General features: G+C 49.7%; 1 protein-coding gene across 2 annotated transcripts in view; it reads left to right on the top strand.

The window, feature by feature from the left end:
* NOTCH1 (notch receptor 1) overlaps positions 1 to 11,235 on the top strand; it is a 42,465-nt gene extending 31,230 nt beyond the window's left edge. Inside the window, exons 23-34 of one of the 2 annotated variants that reach the window (XM_050980824.1) lie at positions 343 to 462; positions 571 to 683; positions 1,118 to 1,689; positions 2,395 to 2,823; positions 3,619 to 3,767; positions 4,417 to 4,633; positions 4,977 to 5,067; positions 5,288 to 5,453; positions 6,142 to 6,437; positions 7,130 to 7,277; positions 7,389 to 7,486; positions 7,913 to 11,235. In XM_050980824.1, coding sequence (XP_050836781.1) covers positions 343 to 462; positions 571 to 683; positions 1,118 to 1,689; positions 2,395 to 2,823; positions 3,619 to 3,767; positions 4,417 to 4,633; positions 4,977 to 5,067; positions 5,288 to 5,453; positions 6,142 to 6,437; positions 7,130 to 7,277; positions 7,389 to 7,486; positions 7,913 to 9,385 — 3,872 coding nt within the window. In that variant the 3' untranslated portion in view covers positions 9,386 to 11,235. Of the gene's footprint in view, positions 1 to 204; positions 463 to 570; positions 684 to 1,117; positions 1,690 to 2,394; positions 2,824 to 3,618; positions 3,768 to 4,416; positions 4,634 to 4,976; positions 5,068 to 5,287; positions 5,454 to 6,141; positions 6,438 to 7,129; positions 7,278 to 7,388; positions 7,487 to 7,912 lie in introns of both variants that reach the window. The other variant, XM_050980823.1, reaches the window with a different exon arrangement.
* The last annotated feature ends 3,718 nt before the right edge of the window (positions 11,236 to 14,953 follow it).

Raw genomic sequence — 14,953 nt, 5'->3', positions numbered from 1 at the left:
GGTTTGTGTTTGCTCGTGGGCTTAGCCATCAAGGCCACGCGGCCTTGGCCACGTGGTGCCATGTCCCTCCTGCCCCAGAGGTGGCTCAGGCTGCCACTGACGTGGTCAGGCTCAGCCCCTGGGCAGGGCAGGCTCACGCAAGGGAGCAGCAGGCGCCCCGATACTGTTTGATGAGCTGTGTGGGTTGTTCCCCCCTCTCTCTAGGGGTGCACTGTGAGATCAATGTGGATGACTGCAGCCCTTTCTTTGATCCTGTCACCCTGGGGCCCAAGTGCTTTAACAATGGCAAGTGCAAGGATCGGGTAGGTGGCTACAGCTGCATCTGCCCCCCTGGCTTTGTAGGGGAGCGCTGCGAGGGAGATGTCAACGAGTGCCTGTCCAACCCCTGCGACGCCCGCGGCACCCAGAACTGCGTGCAGCGGGTCAACGACTACAAATGCGAGTGCAGACCTGGCTATGCAGGTGAGCACTGCATCCCCTCTGCTCCCAGGGCCCAGCCTGCAGCCCCCAGCCCCCTCAGGCATCCCTGCAAGCCTTTGTCTGCTCCTCACACGCTCTTCTCCCTCGCAGGCCGTCGCTGTGACACCGTGGTGGATGGCTGCAAGGGCAAACCCTGCAGGAATGGGGGAACCTGTGCTGTTGCCAGCAACACTGGCCGTGGATTCATCTGCAAGTGCCCCCCGGTAGGTGCCTGCTCCTCTCCAGGAGGAGGGAATGAGCGTGAGCATGAGGGGTGGTCAAGAGGCCAGTTAGTTCCTGAGGCTTTCCCAGATGGGATAGGCATGAAGGGGAGGATGCCTTGCTGTGGGTGCGTCCATAAAGGTGCACCCTCCATGCTTGCAAGGATTCTGGAATAGAGTTAAGGAGAAGATGGCTCAGGCCTGAAGGTAGATCAAGCTGAATGTTATTTGCACCACACAAAGTGGGACAGGGAGCTATGGAGAAGAGCTCTTTTCTCTTTGAGGGGATGCTCTAACGATCCTTACATTCAAGATTGTTCTTGCCCATCACCAGTTTTAGAGGGTGGGTTTAGTTTCCCGGAACACACGTGTGTTAATGCTGCTTGTAGCACAGCATCAGTGCTTCTGACTCCCTCCTTGCTGTGCCCCTTCCCCAGGGATTCGTGGGTGCCACCTGCGAGAACGACTCCCGCACCTGTGGGAACCTGCACTGCCTGAATGGTGGCACCTGCATCTCCATCCACAAGAGCTCCAAGTGCATGTGCACGCCGGCCTTCACGGGCCCCGAGTGCCAGTACCCGGCCAGCAGCCCCTGCACCTCCAACCCCTGCTACAACGGGGGCACCTGCGAGTTCTTCAGCGACGCCTCCCCCTACTACCGCTGCAACTGCCCCGCCAACTTCAACGGCCTCAACTGCCACATCCTGGACTTCGACTTCCAGGGTGGCATCGGGCAGGACATCATCCCCCCCAAGATCGAGGAGAAGTGCGAGATCGCCGTGTGCGCGGGCTACGCCGGCAACAAGATCTGCGACGGGAAATGCAACAACCACGCCTGCGGCTGGGACGGGGGAGACTGCTCCCTCAACTTCAACGACCCCTGGAAGAACTGCTCCCAGTCCTTGCAGTGCTGGAAGTATTTCAATGATGGCAAGTGTGACTCTCAGTGCAATAATGCTGGTTGCCTCTACGATGGGTTTGACTGCCAGAAGTACGAGGGGCAGTGCAAGTAAGTGGCTTCTTTAAACCTTCTTGTTTTGAAGCCCATCAGGGTCAGCATCTCTGGTGACCCTCTAGTTGTTCTGATTTTATCTGGTAAAACTCCTAGACTCAGGCCTGCTGTTCATTCCCAACATTCTCTTCTGCTGCCTGTGGGGCAGCAACTCAAGCAATCACATCCCCCTGTGGTCCTTCTGAGTTTACATCTACTTGGAAGGTCTCTGGGTTTGACTCATTGCAGATGGCTTCCCTGTCCTTTCTTGTATCACTCCACAGAAGTGAATTCTCCAACTCACAGCAGTAACACAGACAGTTTCAAGGCAGGGAGACCCCAGATGGAAAAGCAGCCAGGAAACATGATGATGTTAACATCCAAGCATTTCCCAAACATTGTCTTTGGCAACAGCAGGAACTTAGTCCCAGATTCCTGGACCAACTGTGGTCTTAGTAACTATTCTGTGTTCCCATGCCTTCTCTGACAGCAATTTGTCCTTTTTTCTTGTATAATTTAACAGCTGCTCTCTCTCACCTGCAGCAGTGAATGCTTCACAGTGCTGCACGAAACAGCTGCTTTCTATGTAAACTGGTTTAGTGTCTGTCAGGGTGAAGAATATTTATACAAAAGAGAGACCACCACTGCTTTTCTCAGCAGAAAGGTGTTATTTGCACTACTTGGTCTAACTCTTTCTTCTGCCTTGCTCCTTCCTCCACCCAGCCCTCTGTATGACCAGTACTGCAAAGATCACTTCTCGGATGGACACTGCGACCAGGGCTGCAACAATTTTGAGTGCGAGTGGGATGGTCTGGACTGTGCAAACAACATGCCAGAGAAGCTGGCAGATGGCACACTGGTGGTGGTGGTCCTCATCACCCCTGAGAACCTGAAGAACAACTCCTTCAACTTCCTGCGGGAGCTGAGCCGTGTGCTGCACACCAACGTGGTCTTCAAGAAGAACCCCAAGGGGGAGTATATGATCTTCCCATACTATGGCAACGAGGAGGAGCTGAAAAAACATTACATCAAGAGGTCCACAGAGGACTGGTCAGATATGTCCAGTGCTGTCATCAACAAGGTGAAGAGCAGCCTCTACTCCAGGGCTGGCAGGAGGCAGAAGAGGGAGCTCGATCAAATGGACATCAGAGGGTAAGAGGGTTCCATTTTCTCTGAGCAGCACTCAGAGTGTGTTCTCTGTGTGGGTAATAGTAACAAGCTAGGAAGGGAAGGATGTAGGCCAGATAATTGTATTTAGATGTTGCTTTCTGTGTGAACAGAAACCGGATTTTGCTCTCGTGTGGGAAAATGGAGTGATCATTCAGGAGTCCCTGATACAATGCTGCCTGACTCTCACGATTGAAGGAGTCCTGGGCATTGTTGGGAGCCAGGGCTGGGCTGGGTGGGACCTGGAAGCAGAGGTTGGCCTGACCGACTGTCTGACTTCAGGAAGTCATTAAGTTAAGCCTCATTTTCTCCCTGGGAAATGCTTTCTAGAGCTTTGTTGTAAAACTCAATTACTGCAATCTGTGTTTGGAGATCTTTGGTGTAAACATACACATCTAACATACTCCCTCTCCGTAGACTCAATCAAAAACCCCTGAAAGCAAAGGAGTTAGAGCAGGGAAACTGATATGAGAACATCTGAAGGCTCCCAAACAATATTATTTGAGATACTGTAGTGTCTGGGTAATTATAAAACATTGTGAAGCAGAGACTCCCTTCCATTCCTGTAGATAAAGAGCTGAATATCACAGCATTCACCAAGGCAAATCCAACAGACCATGAGTGTGAGCTGCAGGCTTTGAGCCACAGGGGAGCAAGGAGATTGGTTCCCACCTTCTAATTCCCACTGATGGGGGTTAAAGAGGGAAGGGAGACAGAGCTTGCCCGTGTCCTTGGTGTGGTCATCTCTCCCTGTTCCTTATTGACTCTTCTCTCTCACAGATCCATTGTCTACTTGGAAATTGATAACCGCCAGTGCATCCAGTCATCTTCCCAGTGCTTCCAGAGTGCCACTGATGTGGCAGCATTCCTGGGAGCCTTGGCCTCCCTTGGCAACCTGAACATACCCTACAAAATAGAAGCTGTCAAAAGTAAGTACAGCTGGTCACTTGAGGAGGAGAGACAGCCAAAATTTTCCAGCCTTCCCTGAGTTTAGTTATCTGTCAATTGGCTGCACTTGAGCACAGTCTGGTTTTAATAACCTCACATATATATATATATATATATATATATATATATATATATTTCCTTTAAGTCTTTTCTTTAAAAAAACTGTAAGCCCACTTTATTATTTTTGCTTATTCCAGGTTTTATTTCAAAATCATTATCACTCTAAAAGTTATTAAAAAAAGAAAAGAAAAAGAAAACCCAAGCAGCTCCAATCAATCAGTGACATGCAAGGAGTTGAAGTTTGTATCTTGAAAATCCCCCCTAAATCCTTTTGTCTTAACAGCTCAATGCAAGCGCAACGATTTGAAGTTTGCTAATCCTTTTCCTTAAAGGAGAAAAAAGTGAAGCTGTCTCCTGGTGCAGGCTGCCTTGTGCAGCCGAGAATTTGCCGATAGTTTGCAATTCTGATTAATAGCGTATAAAATGACCTTATTTTGGGGAGGGGGGGGGGGCTGATTTAGATCAGACTTAGGTACCTCTATTAACAAATTTTCCTTCATTTCCACTCCGTCCCTGGTTTGCTATGCAGCTTAATGTCTCAGCATCTCTCTGTGCCCCACTGTTGTGCAGGTGAGACAGCGGAGCCCACGAAGAACTCCCAGCTGTATCCTATGTACGTGGTGGTGGCTGCGCTGGTCTTGCTCGCCTTCATCGGGCTGGGAGTGCTGGTGAACCGCAAGCGCCGCAGGGAGCATGGGCAGCTTTGGTTCCCAGAGGGCTTCAAAGTGACAGAGTCCAGCAAGAAGAAGCGACGGGAGCCCCTCGGGGAGGATTCTGTCGGATTGAAGTGAGTAATTTGCTTGCTAAGATGATGGGCACGGGGCAGCAGGGCTGCTCAGGGCTCTGCTGGGAGAGCCTGCTGGAGTTTTGGTCTCTAGCGCGTTGTAGTGGTGTGGCAGGGAGGAGAAGAATCATGGGTCCTAAAGTTCTGCATGGGGAAAAAAGCAATGTTCCATATGGTCTGTGCTTTTTAATCTCTTTGCACTTGGTAAAAAATGAAATGCAGCCTGAGGGGAAGGAACCTGCTGGATATTGGTTGGTTCTTCTTTCAGTTTGTGCCTGTACGTGGACAAACATCACAAGCAGTTCCTGCAGGGGAGATAACTTTTTCTGTGGTTTTATTTTTAAAGACCCCTCAAAAATGCTTCGGACGGCACGCTGATGGATGACAACCAGAATGAGTGGGGTGATGAGGAGACCTTGGACACCAAGAAGTTCAGGGTAAGCCCTCTGCCATGTTCCCTGCCTGTGCTGCAGGCAGTCGCTCCTGGGCTTGTCACTCAAGGAGCAGAGAGACCCTCAGGGCCCCTCCTTGCTGCTCTCAGCTCCTTTGCAAACCTGCCTGTGACAAACACACACCTTGGAGCCTCGCAGAGCTTCTTAGGCTGGAGCTCAGCCTGGGGTGCTTTCCTGGGAGCTCAGTCCCTGCTGTTTCCCTCAGTACGAGGAGCAGGCGATGCTGCCGGACACGGATGACCAGACGGATCACAGGCAGTGGACGCAGCAGCACCTGGACGCTGCTGACCTGCGCATTTCCTCCATGGCCCCGACGCCCCCACAGGGGGAAATCGATGCTGACTGCATGGATGTCAACGTCAGAGGGCCGGGTAAGGACCCCTTGCATGTCTGCACTGGCTGGCAGTTCATGTGGAAACCTCCCTGAGCCCCTGCAGAGTGAGGAGCAGCCCCACAGCCCTCCCTGTCCCTTGCTGGTGCAGAGTCACTGCTACAAGCTCTGCACCACAGGGTTGCTGTTGTGTCTGATTTAGAGAGAGGCCCTGTCACATTTTGCTTTCCATGAGAGCTCTTTTGTTCAGTGACTGAGGTGGAAATTACAGAAGTACCTATTAAATCACCCAGGTTATCTCTGTGCTGCTCCTATATTCTTCTCCTCCCACCCAACCTGTACATTTCACAGCCTTCCATTAAGATTTTTTACAATGGCTAGTAGCTTTTTAAATTCTTACAAACACTTGGTCTTTCCCATCTCTGTGAAACTGTCCTCTGAAATAATGAAGGTATTTTCCATACTCTGTTTGCTTTGAGCAGCCTTCCTTACAAACTGCACCTTACATGGAGCAGATGGAATAGGAAAAGTAGTGAGATACCACTAAGGAATTTCAGATCCATATCAGAGGAAGCATATTCGTGTTTGATGTTCAGAACTAGTCAGGAACTCAGTCTCAGTGCGCCCAGGAGAATAAGCATCTATCGCAGGCAGAGCATCTGGCAGAGCCCTCCTGCATTACAGAGGGCAAAAATCCTTTTTCATCCTGGGCTCCCCTGTGCTTTCAGATGGCTTCACCCCCCTGATGATCGCCTCGTGCAGCGGAGGAGGGCTGGAGACCGGCAACAGCGAGGAGGAGGACGACGCTCCCGCCGTCATCTCCGACTTCATCTACCAGGGGGCCAGCCTGCACAACCAGACCGACCGCACGGGCGAGACCGCCCTGCACCTGGCCGCCAGGTACTCGCGCTCGGACGCTGCCAAGCGCCTGCTGGAGGCCAGTGCCGATGCCAACATCCAGGACAACATGGGCCGCACGCCGCTGCACGCCGCCGTCTCTGCCGACGCGCAAGGAGTCTTCCAGGTAAGCCATGCTTTAAAAAATAACTCAGCTGGTTTGGGGGTTTTTGGGGGTAATCGTGGTGCTATGGGAAGGGTCTTATTGCAGGGTCTCCTGCTCACTTGGGTGAGGTGTGGGGTGATAGTCTTAAAAAATGAAGCCCCTGTTGTCTTGGTGTCTCTTCTTCACAGAGAAAAGCAGGGCACAATTCTTCCCAAGAATATTCTTACCTCATTTGCTGTGCCTGTGTTTGTGCCAAAGTAGAATGAAATGTGGAGATGGTTTACCCAAAGTGATGGTGTTTTGTTTCCTTGGCCTGTCAGGGCCAGGTGTGTGTGTGTGTGTGTCGGGACTGTGGGCTGACAGCCACGAGATTCTGTGCAGTTGGAGTGCAGTGTGTGCAGAGCTGAGTGCTTGGCAGATTCAGTTTAGATGTGATGTAATATAGCATAGAATAAATAGTATAATAAAGTAATTAATTAGCCTTCTGATAAGATGGAGTCCTCCTCATCATTCCCCCTTTGTCAGGGCCTTCTCAGCACAGTTATATAGGGGAACAGCAAAGCAGCAACCCCACAGCAGCAGCCCTGGACTGGGAGCAGAACTGGAGAGATGAACCTTTGGAAAGGGCATTGCAGGTCCTGAGTCCTGGAATGCCCTGCTGTCTGCCCCTCCTAATGCTTGTGTTCCCTCTGCTTTGGCCCTGCTTGTGGCAGATCCTGATTAGGAACAGGGCGACAGACCTGGATGCCCGAATGCATGACGGGACCACTCCCCTGATCCTGGCTGCTCGTTTGGCTGTGGAGGGGATGCTGGATGACCTCATCAACTGCCACGCTGACGTCAATGCCGTGGATGATTTAGGTACTGAGGCAGCTGAACCACCAGCTCACCCAGACACGGGACAAAAGGGCTGCTTGCTGTGGATCTCAGCACTCTCTAATGTGTGTTGTATTTCGTGGTTTTCTTCTCCAGGCAAGTCAGCCCTGCACTGGGCAGCTGCTGTGAATAATGTGGAAGCTGCAATGGTCCTCCTGAAGAATGGTGCCAATAAGGACATGCAGAATAATAAGGTAGGATCTCCTAGGCTGATATATGTGAGTGAAGAACCATTTGGGGAGTCTGTTAAAGAGTAATTTCTGGCTAAAACACAAATGTCTGGCACTGAGACTCTGATTTGGTTGTTCTGCTGTGAATGAAGTTGGATTTAGCTCAAAGGAGCACTGTGGGATTTGGTTGTAGGGGTGATGTTGAGGGGCCATGCAGTGCCTGGTGAGCAGTGTCTTTGTGGCCACCTCCGGCATGTTCTGGGTCACTCAAAGGGTTCCTGGTTTGGTACCAGTACAAGGACATGGCTCAGCAGGGTAGGAAAAAGAAGGAGCAAACCCTTATCAGAGGAGAGATGGTGGGCACCCAACGACATGGGTGTGGAGCTCAGGACAGCGCTAGCCAGGAGAATCTGTGAACTCAACCCTAACCAAACCTTGCTGGCTTTGCAGGAGGAGACCCCACTGTTCCTGGCAGCCAGAGAAGGGAGCTACGAAACCGCCAAGGTCCTGCTGGACCATTTTGCCAACCGGGACATCACGGACCACATGGACCGGCTGCCGCGGGACATCGCCCAGGAGCGCATGCACCACGACATCGTCCGCCTGCTGGATGAGTACAACCTGGTGCGGAGCCCCACGCTGCACAACGGCCCCCTGGGGGCACCCACCCTGTCCCCCCCACTCTGCTCCCCCAGCAGCTACATCGGCAACCTCAAACCCGCCGTGCAGGGCAAGAAGGCCAGGAAGCCGAGCACCAAGGGGCTGAGCTGTAATGGCAAGGACGCCAAAGACCTCAAAGCCCGGAGGAAAAAGTCGCAGGATGGAAAAGGGTGTCTGCTTGACAACTCCGGGGTCTTGTCGCCCGTGGACTCCCTGGAGTCGCCGCACGGGTACCTTTCGGACGTGGCCTCTCCCCCGCTGATGACCTCTCCGTTCCAGCAGTCCCCTTCCATGCCTCTGAACCACCTGCCAGGCATGCCCGACGCCCACCTGAGCATCAACCACCTCAACATGGCGGGCAAGCAGGATATGGCCATGGGCAGCTCCAGCAGGATGGGCTTCGACTCGGTGCCCCCACGCCTGTCCCACCTGCCGGTGTCCAGCCCCAGCACGGCCATGAGCAGTGCCCCCATGAGCTTCTCGGTGGGCAGCGGGGCCAGCCTGAACGGGCAGTGTGACTGGCTCACCCGGCTGCAGAATGGCATGGTGCAGAGCCAGTACAACCCCCTGAGAGGCAACCTGCAGCCTGGGGCGCACCAGCAGCCCCAAAACCTGCAGCACGGCATGATGACCTCGCTGCACAACGGGCTGCCCACCACCAGCTTGTCGCAGATGATGAGCTACCAGGCCATGCCCAACACCCGGCTGGCATCCCAGCCCCACCTGATGCAGAGCCAGCAGCTCCAGCAGATGCAGCAGCAGCAGCAGCAGCAGCTCCAGCAGCCCAACCTGCAGCCACCACAGCAGCAGCAGCAGCCCCAGCAGCCCCAGCAGCCGCCGCAGCAGCCGCAGCAGCACCACAACCCCAACGGCTCCAACCTGGGCCAGAATTTCCTCGGTACGGAGCTGAGCCAGCCCGAGCTGCAGCCGGTGAGCGGCAGCGCCATGGCCGTGCACACCATCCTGCCGCAGGATTCCCAGCTGCTGCCCACCTCCCTGCCCTCCTCCCTCGCCCAGCCCATGACCACCACGCAGTTCCTGACCCCTCCTTCCCAGCACAGTTATTCCTCCCCCTTGGACAACACCCCCAGCCACCAGCTGCAGGTGCCCGACCACCCTTTCCTGACGCCGTCGCCGGAGTCGCCGGACCAGTGGTCCAGCTCCTCTCCTCACTCCAACGTGTCCGACTGGTCCGAGGGCATCTCCAGCCCTCCCACGAGTATGCAGTCACAGATGGGACACATCCCCGAGGCCTTCAAGTGAAACAAAAAAGGAGTTTTAGAGACGCTCGCTGTGAGCCAGAAGCTTGAGGGAGATCTTTTTCTTTTTTAAAAGGACGTCGGATGCTTTTATTAAAGGATCCTTTTAAAATATGTTTTTATAAAAAAGAAAGAAAAAGACAAGAAAAAGACAAATTAATTCCTTTTTTTTTTTTTTTTTTTAGTATTTATTTATGTACTTTTTATTTTACATGAGAACACTGCCTTTTTATTTATATGTTCTATTGTTAAGAACTCAGTGTGGGACACCAGTTGTGTTTCGAGAAATCAACAAATTAGGTTTTTATAGGAGGTTCTCTTTTGTTTGGGGGGGTTCATTGTGTTTGATTTGAGAGGAAATGTTTATGTAAAGCTATAAGCAACGATTTGTGATTCTGAAATGCCATTAATTTATTTTTTTTTTCTCTTTCAACTAAGAAAGAGAGGTGAGAAAGAAGAGGGGAAGGAAAAATTGACTAAATACCACTCCTTAAGGGGAAAAAAATTAAGTATGGACAAATTTTTTTAATGTACTTTAAAATGCTTCCTTTGCAATTATATGAGAGGACATTTTATGGTACCAGTCATGAATCCTTGTTTAAATTTCAGTATTATATAGTTGTACATTTGCCTTGATAATAGAAATTTTTGTTCTCTCTTGTTTTTTATATATATAAAAATATATATATTTAAATGATTTTTATGATCTAAAAAAAGAAAATGAGAATCAGGATTATAGACCTGTAAGAACAGTTTCTAAGCTAAAAAAACCCCTGCAAACCATGAATACTGTCCCCCATCAAAAAGAAAAATGTATTTACCAAACTTCCAAGAGAGCAAGCCCATAACTATGGAGTATATACACAAAGGAGACATAATTTTACTTTTAATATCTTTACTGATTTTTTTTGTTTTGTTTTCGTGTTTGAGTAACTGTTGTAAGAAATAAATGCCAATATAAACTTTGTAAACCACATCCTTATTTTAAGGATGGCCTGCCTATTTTTTAGAAGAAGGTGTGTCTGGCAGTGCAGACACCCTGAGTGAGATTACAAAGCATTATCACACTGCCACCCCCACGTGCTCCTCTGGCAGAGCCCTCACTGGGTGCCCAGTGGGATGTGCTGCTGGTTTTGGTGGGAGGCTGGACTGGCCAAACTGGAGGGCGAGGAGCCAGCACAGCTGTGCTGTGAAACGTTGACATTTTGTTCTGTGACCTTAGCCTGGAGTGATGCATCTTTTTTTATATTGATGTGCACTCTTTCTGTGTATCATGTAAAATATAGTATAAGCCTGTGGCAGATTTAATGTTTGTAAATATGGGGGTTTTTTGGTTTTGGTTTTGTTTTTTTTCTTTTTTCAAGAAAAGGTGGATTTTGTTTCAAAAATCTAAATGAGCAAGTCTTAAATATATCATAAATATATCACCTTGTAGAGGTGTTGGAATATCACTCACTCGGGTGCAAAGGCAAGCAGACACCCTAAGACTAGATAATGTGTATGGGACAGGCAGATAGAGAGCAGTTAATCAAGAAAAACCTAAGAAAAGGGTTTCTTTTCCTCATTCCTTTCTGTTAGAACACCAAATAAAATGGATATTTCTCAAGGCACAGTGCCTTGCTGAGCACTCATCTTAGTTAACATTTCAGACCATTGTTATTGTGACACGCCTAATATGAGTGATAAAAACATCACGTGGTGTTGAATCTTCCTATGTTTTATAAACTAGAGTGTAGTTTAAGAAAAGATATCTTCTGTAATAAAGTTATCTACATGCAAAGTTGTAGTTTGCAAAAATGATGTATTTTTTTTGGTTAACTGATTTGCAATAAATGATGCTTCTGGGCATCTAGATTTTACTAAAACTGGAACTCGGTGTTTTTGTTATGGGTCAGTTGAATTCTGGATTTGACACCTTTCTCTCAGAGCTGCTCCTTGCACAGAGGGCTGGAGCTTCCTCAGCACCTTGTTCTCTGTGTGAAAACTCAGAGAAGAGCTTTGGACAAGGAAGATTTCTCTTTAACTTCTGCTAAACTCTCACTGACTTGAGACACCTGAGCAAGGCAGGAGGGGCTCTGCCCAGGTAGCTCCTTATCTGCTGTGGGTGCTCTGCTATTCCCAGGCCATCAGGTCAACATCTAAGAGGAAATATGGAAAAATTGTTTTAAAGAATGTCCCTCATGCATCTTCCAAAAAGCCAGGAACAGCAGCACCAGAGGGACAGTTTTACTTGTGCCACCCAGAAATGTTTGCTGTCCTTGCTGTGCTCAAGATTTTTAAGGTAATTTAATTTAATTTAATTTTCATTCTTTCTCTACCCCACAGGGGCTCTGCAGTGCAAATGCAGCTGCAAAGTCCCCAAAATAACTGGATATAAATAGCAGAGCCATTGACCTCTTCCCAAGTCACATAAGCCTGGAATGCTGCTATTTTCCACTCTGGCTGGGGAGGGAGAGGGTTTGTGTGTGTCCAGCCCCAGACAGACCCAGGGCCACCAAACACCTGCTGCACAACTGGTCACCTCCTGGTGCTGTGACAGTGGCATTTATGTGCCACCCTCAGCAGTGAAATGCACCTTCAGAGGTCAGGGGGGTGACGTTCCAGGAAAGGGAGCCTCAAACTCCATGGAAAAGGGTGTTTCAAGGGAGAACAAACCCCTCTTCCCCCTGCAGAACGTGTCACCAGCGAGGATCTCAACAGCCAGAGGGACATCCCGGAGGGAGTTGGGCTTCCCAGGATGTGTCACCCCCTGCCTGTGGCTGCATCCCAACTGGAATGCATGAAATGGAGTTTGTCTGCCTGCAGTGTGACTCACACATGAGCTGCTCAGGAATCCCAGCCAGACCAGCCTTCTCCCACATCCCAGAACCAGCCCAGCACAGCACTGGGACAGGCTCATCCCAAATTCCCATCCCAAAATCCCATCCCAGCATGGCCCCAGTGCTGCCATGGGGCTGGGACAGGCTCATCCCAAAGGGAGGTGGCATTAGAAGGATCTTCTCCTGCCTGGTCCACTGTAAAACCCAGTCACTGATAGGCAAGGCAGGAATTTGGCCTGGACTAAATGAAAAAAAAGGGGTTTATGAGAATATGGAAAGCAATGTGACATTGCAAGAGGCAACACATGTGGGCTCGTTTAACAAGAGGGGCTGCCAAGCATGGGATTTTCCATGAGGAATGGTCAGAGGGACAGGATGAGGAAAGAGGGGGCTAAATACCATGGAAAGAAGCAAAGGGATAGATACTAATTAATTGTCCTCAGGGTAATTCAAACTAGAAGTGAGTTAAGGTTTTTAAGGAGGAGAGGAGAAAGGATGCAAAAATTTAGGTTTTAAGTGTTTAGCCCCAAATGACTTTGATTTATGAAGGCATCTGGTGACCAACCAACCTGTGGGTACAGGAGATGGTTGTGCTGCCACAGATCCAGCTGGGTTGGAGGCTTAGGTAAAGCAGAAATGAGAGAAATGGCCCCAGCTTCAAACTCTCACATTTAAGGCTTCTTCCCACACCAACCAACCCACCACAAGCTCATCTTCACCTCGTGTGGATGAAGATTTTTGGGAGCTGAACTTCAAGCTCTCCCAGCACTAGAAGATGCCGAGGAGTGATGGATCATGGCAAGCCCAGCTGTCTCAGCATTCCAGGCGAAAAAGGCTGAGAAGCACCAAAATCACATCCCACACATCCCTCTCCCACCCGAGGGAAGGGTTCAGGAGTCAAACACGATTAGCACTGGCTATTGCCAGGGCAGGTATGCTCTGCTCTGAGGAATCCCTGCACCTGAACTATTTGTTTACATGCTGGAGGGCTTGTTTTTTTTTTTTTTTTCTCTACTCTTTATTTTCATTATTCCTGCTCAATTAGATGGGACATTTAGAAACTGCTACTCTGTATTGCTTCTCCCTCCAGGCTGTGTTGGTGTTTGCTCACAAAGTTGCTCGCAGCTGCTCCAGCCCCGGCTGAGGAATTGTTGCTGCAGCTGAAATCAGCCCCTGGAGAATGTGCAAAAGGAGCCAAATTCATCTCGGGTTTAGCTTGGCTCAAATCACACAGGGGTTAATGTGGCTGGGCTAGTCTGAATAATCACAGCAACTGAACGAGTAAATAAATAAAACTCAGATTTTCCAGTTGGCCAACACGGTGCAGAATATCGGTAAGGGATAGAGATACTCTCCTTTAGCATTTTCCATGTTTCTAAACTCAAAGAATGATCCTTTTCATAGCAAGCCCGTGGGGCAAGGTTGTGTTTCTTGTTGTGTGCAACCTGAAGACTGAATAAATTACCAGGAAAAGGTCAGAGTCGTTTGTGTGGTATCCCAGCTGAGCTGAGGAACAGAGCAGCAGTGGCAGCCCCTGGATCCCTGGCAGTATCCAAGGCCAGGCTGAACAGGGCTTGGAGCACCCTGGGATAGAGGAAGGTGTCCTTGCCCTGGCAGGGGGTGGAATTGGATGATTTTTAAGGTCCTTCCCAAACCATTCTGTGATTCTGTGAAGCAGGAGAGAAGGACACACACTGTCCTCACTGACAAAGCTTTTCATTTGTAATGGGTCACTTAAGTCCAGAACTAGTGCAGAGTACAGCAAACCAGCGAGAAAACTTCAGATAAAAAAGGGATTGAATGATTTAATGTGGAAAATCTTTATAATCACGTGTTTATCAGGAGAACAACAAAAGTGAGATCCCGTTGTTGGTGTTTGCATCGTGTACTCCTATACAAGGGGGTTAAATATGTAACATAAATATCTAACTATAGACACAGACGTGAGCTACTGATGCTATTTAGCACACAAAAAAGCCAATCAGGCTAATTAAAACCATGTTTCCTCAGATTACACCTGTTGGGGGAAGTATCAAGGGAGAACCAGGGCTTTATCTGCAACTCATGCCTGCGCAGGGAAATTGTATTTGACAAGCTGGTTTAGAAGAATGTTCCTACAAAAGAGGGAGATGAAAGGCACTTAAAAATCACAGTGCTGCCTCTGGTTCCCACACCAGCATCAAAGTGCTGCTTCCCCTGCTTGGCCGGGGCTTTGAGGATATTCCCCTGCTTTAATGATGCGGAGTGCAGGAACAGCTCTGCACTGATAACGACCCTTGATTAAGATGTTTGTTTAGCTCCTTGTGTTTTCCTCTCCGAGGATTGTTGGGTGCAGGGTGTGACAGTGTCAGCATGGGGAATGACAGATATTCTCCTGGTGGCTGGAACGGGGGTTCACCCCCCCTAAAAAAGCTTCGTGTTTGTGTAAAATAAAGCTGCAATTCACGGAGCGAAGCTCATGAAGGGTCTGGAGCACCAGGAGTGGCTGAGGGAGCTGGGGGGGCTCAGGCTGGAGAAAAGGAGGCTCAGGAGGAGATGTTTTCTGCTGCTTCTGCTTTTGATTCCCAGAAAGCTGTTTTCATGGAGTCACAGACTGGTGTGTGTTGGAAGAGACCATAAAGATCATCTCATTCTCCCTGTCCATCATCTCATTCTCCCTGTGCACAGCTCCCTGACAGGAGCATGGACACAAGGGACAGGGTGAGAGGAAATGGCCAGGAAATGGCCCCCAGTTGTGCCAGGGGAGGCTTAGC

Source organism: Serinus canaria, chromosome 17 (genome assembly GCF_022539315.1).
Source record: "Serinus canaria isolate serCan28SL12 chromosome 17, serCan2020, whole genome shotgun sequence".
Taxonomy (NCBI): Eukaryota; Metazoa; Chordata; class Aves; order Passeriformes; family Fringillidae; genus Serinus; species Serinus canaria.
This window is presented reverse-complemented; position numbering and strand designations above follow the sequence as displayed.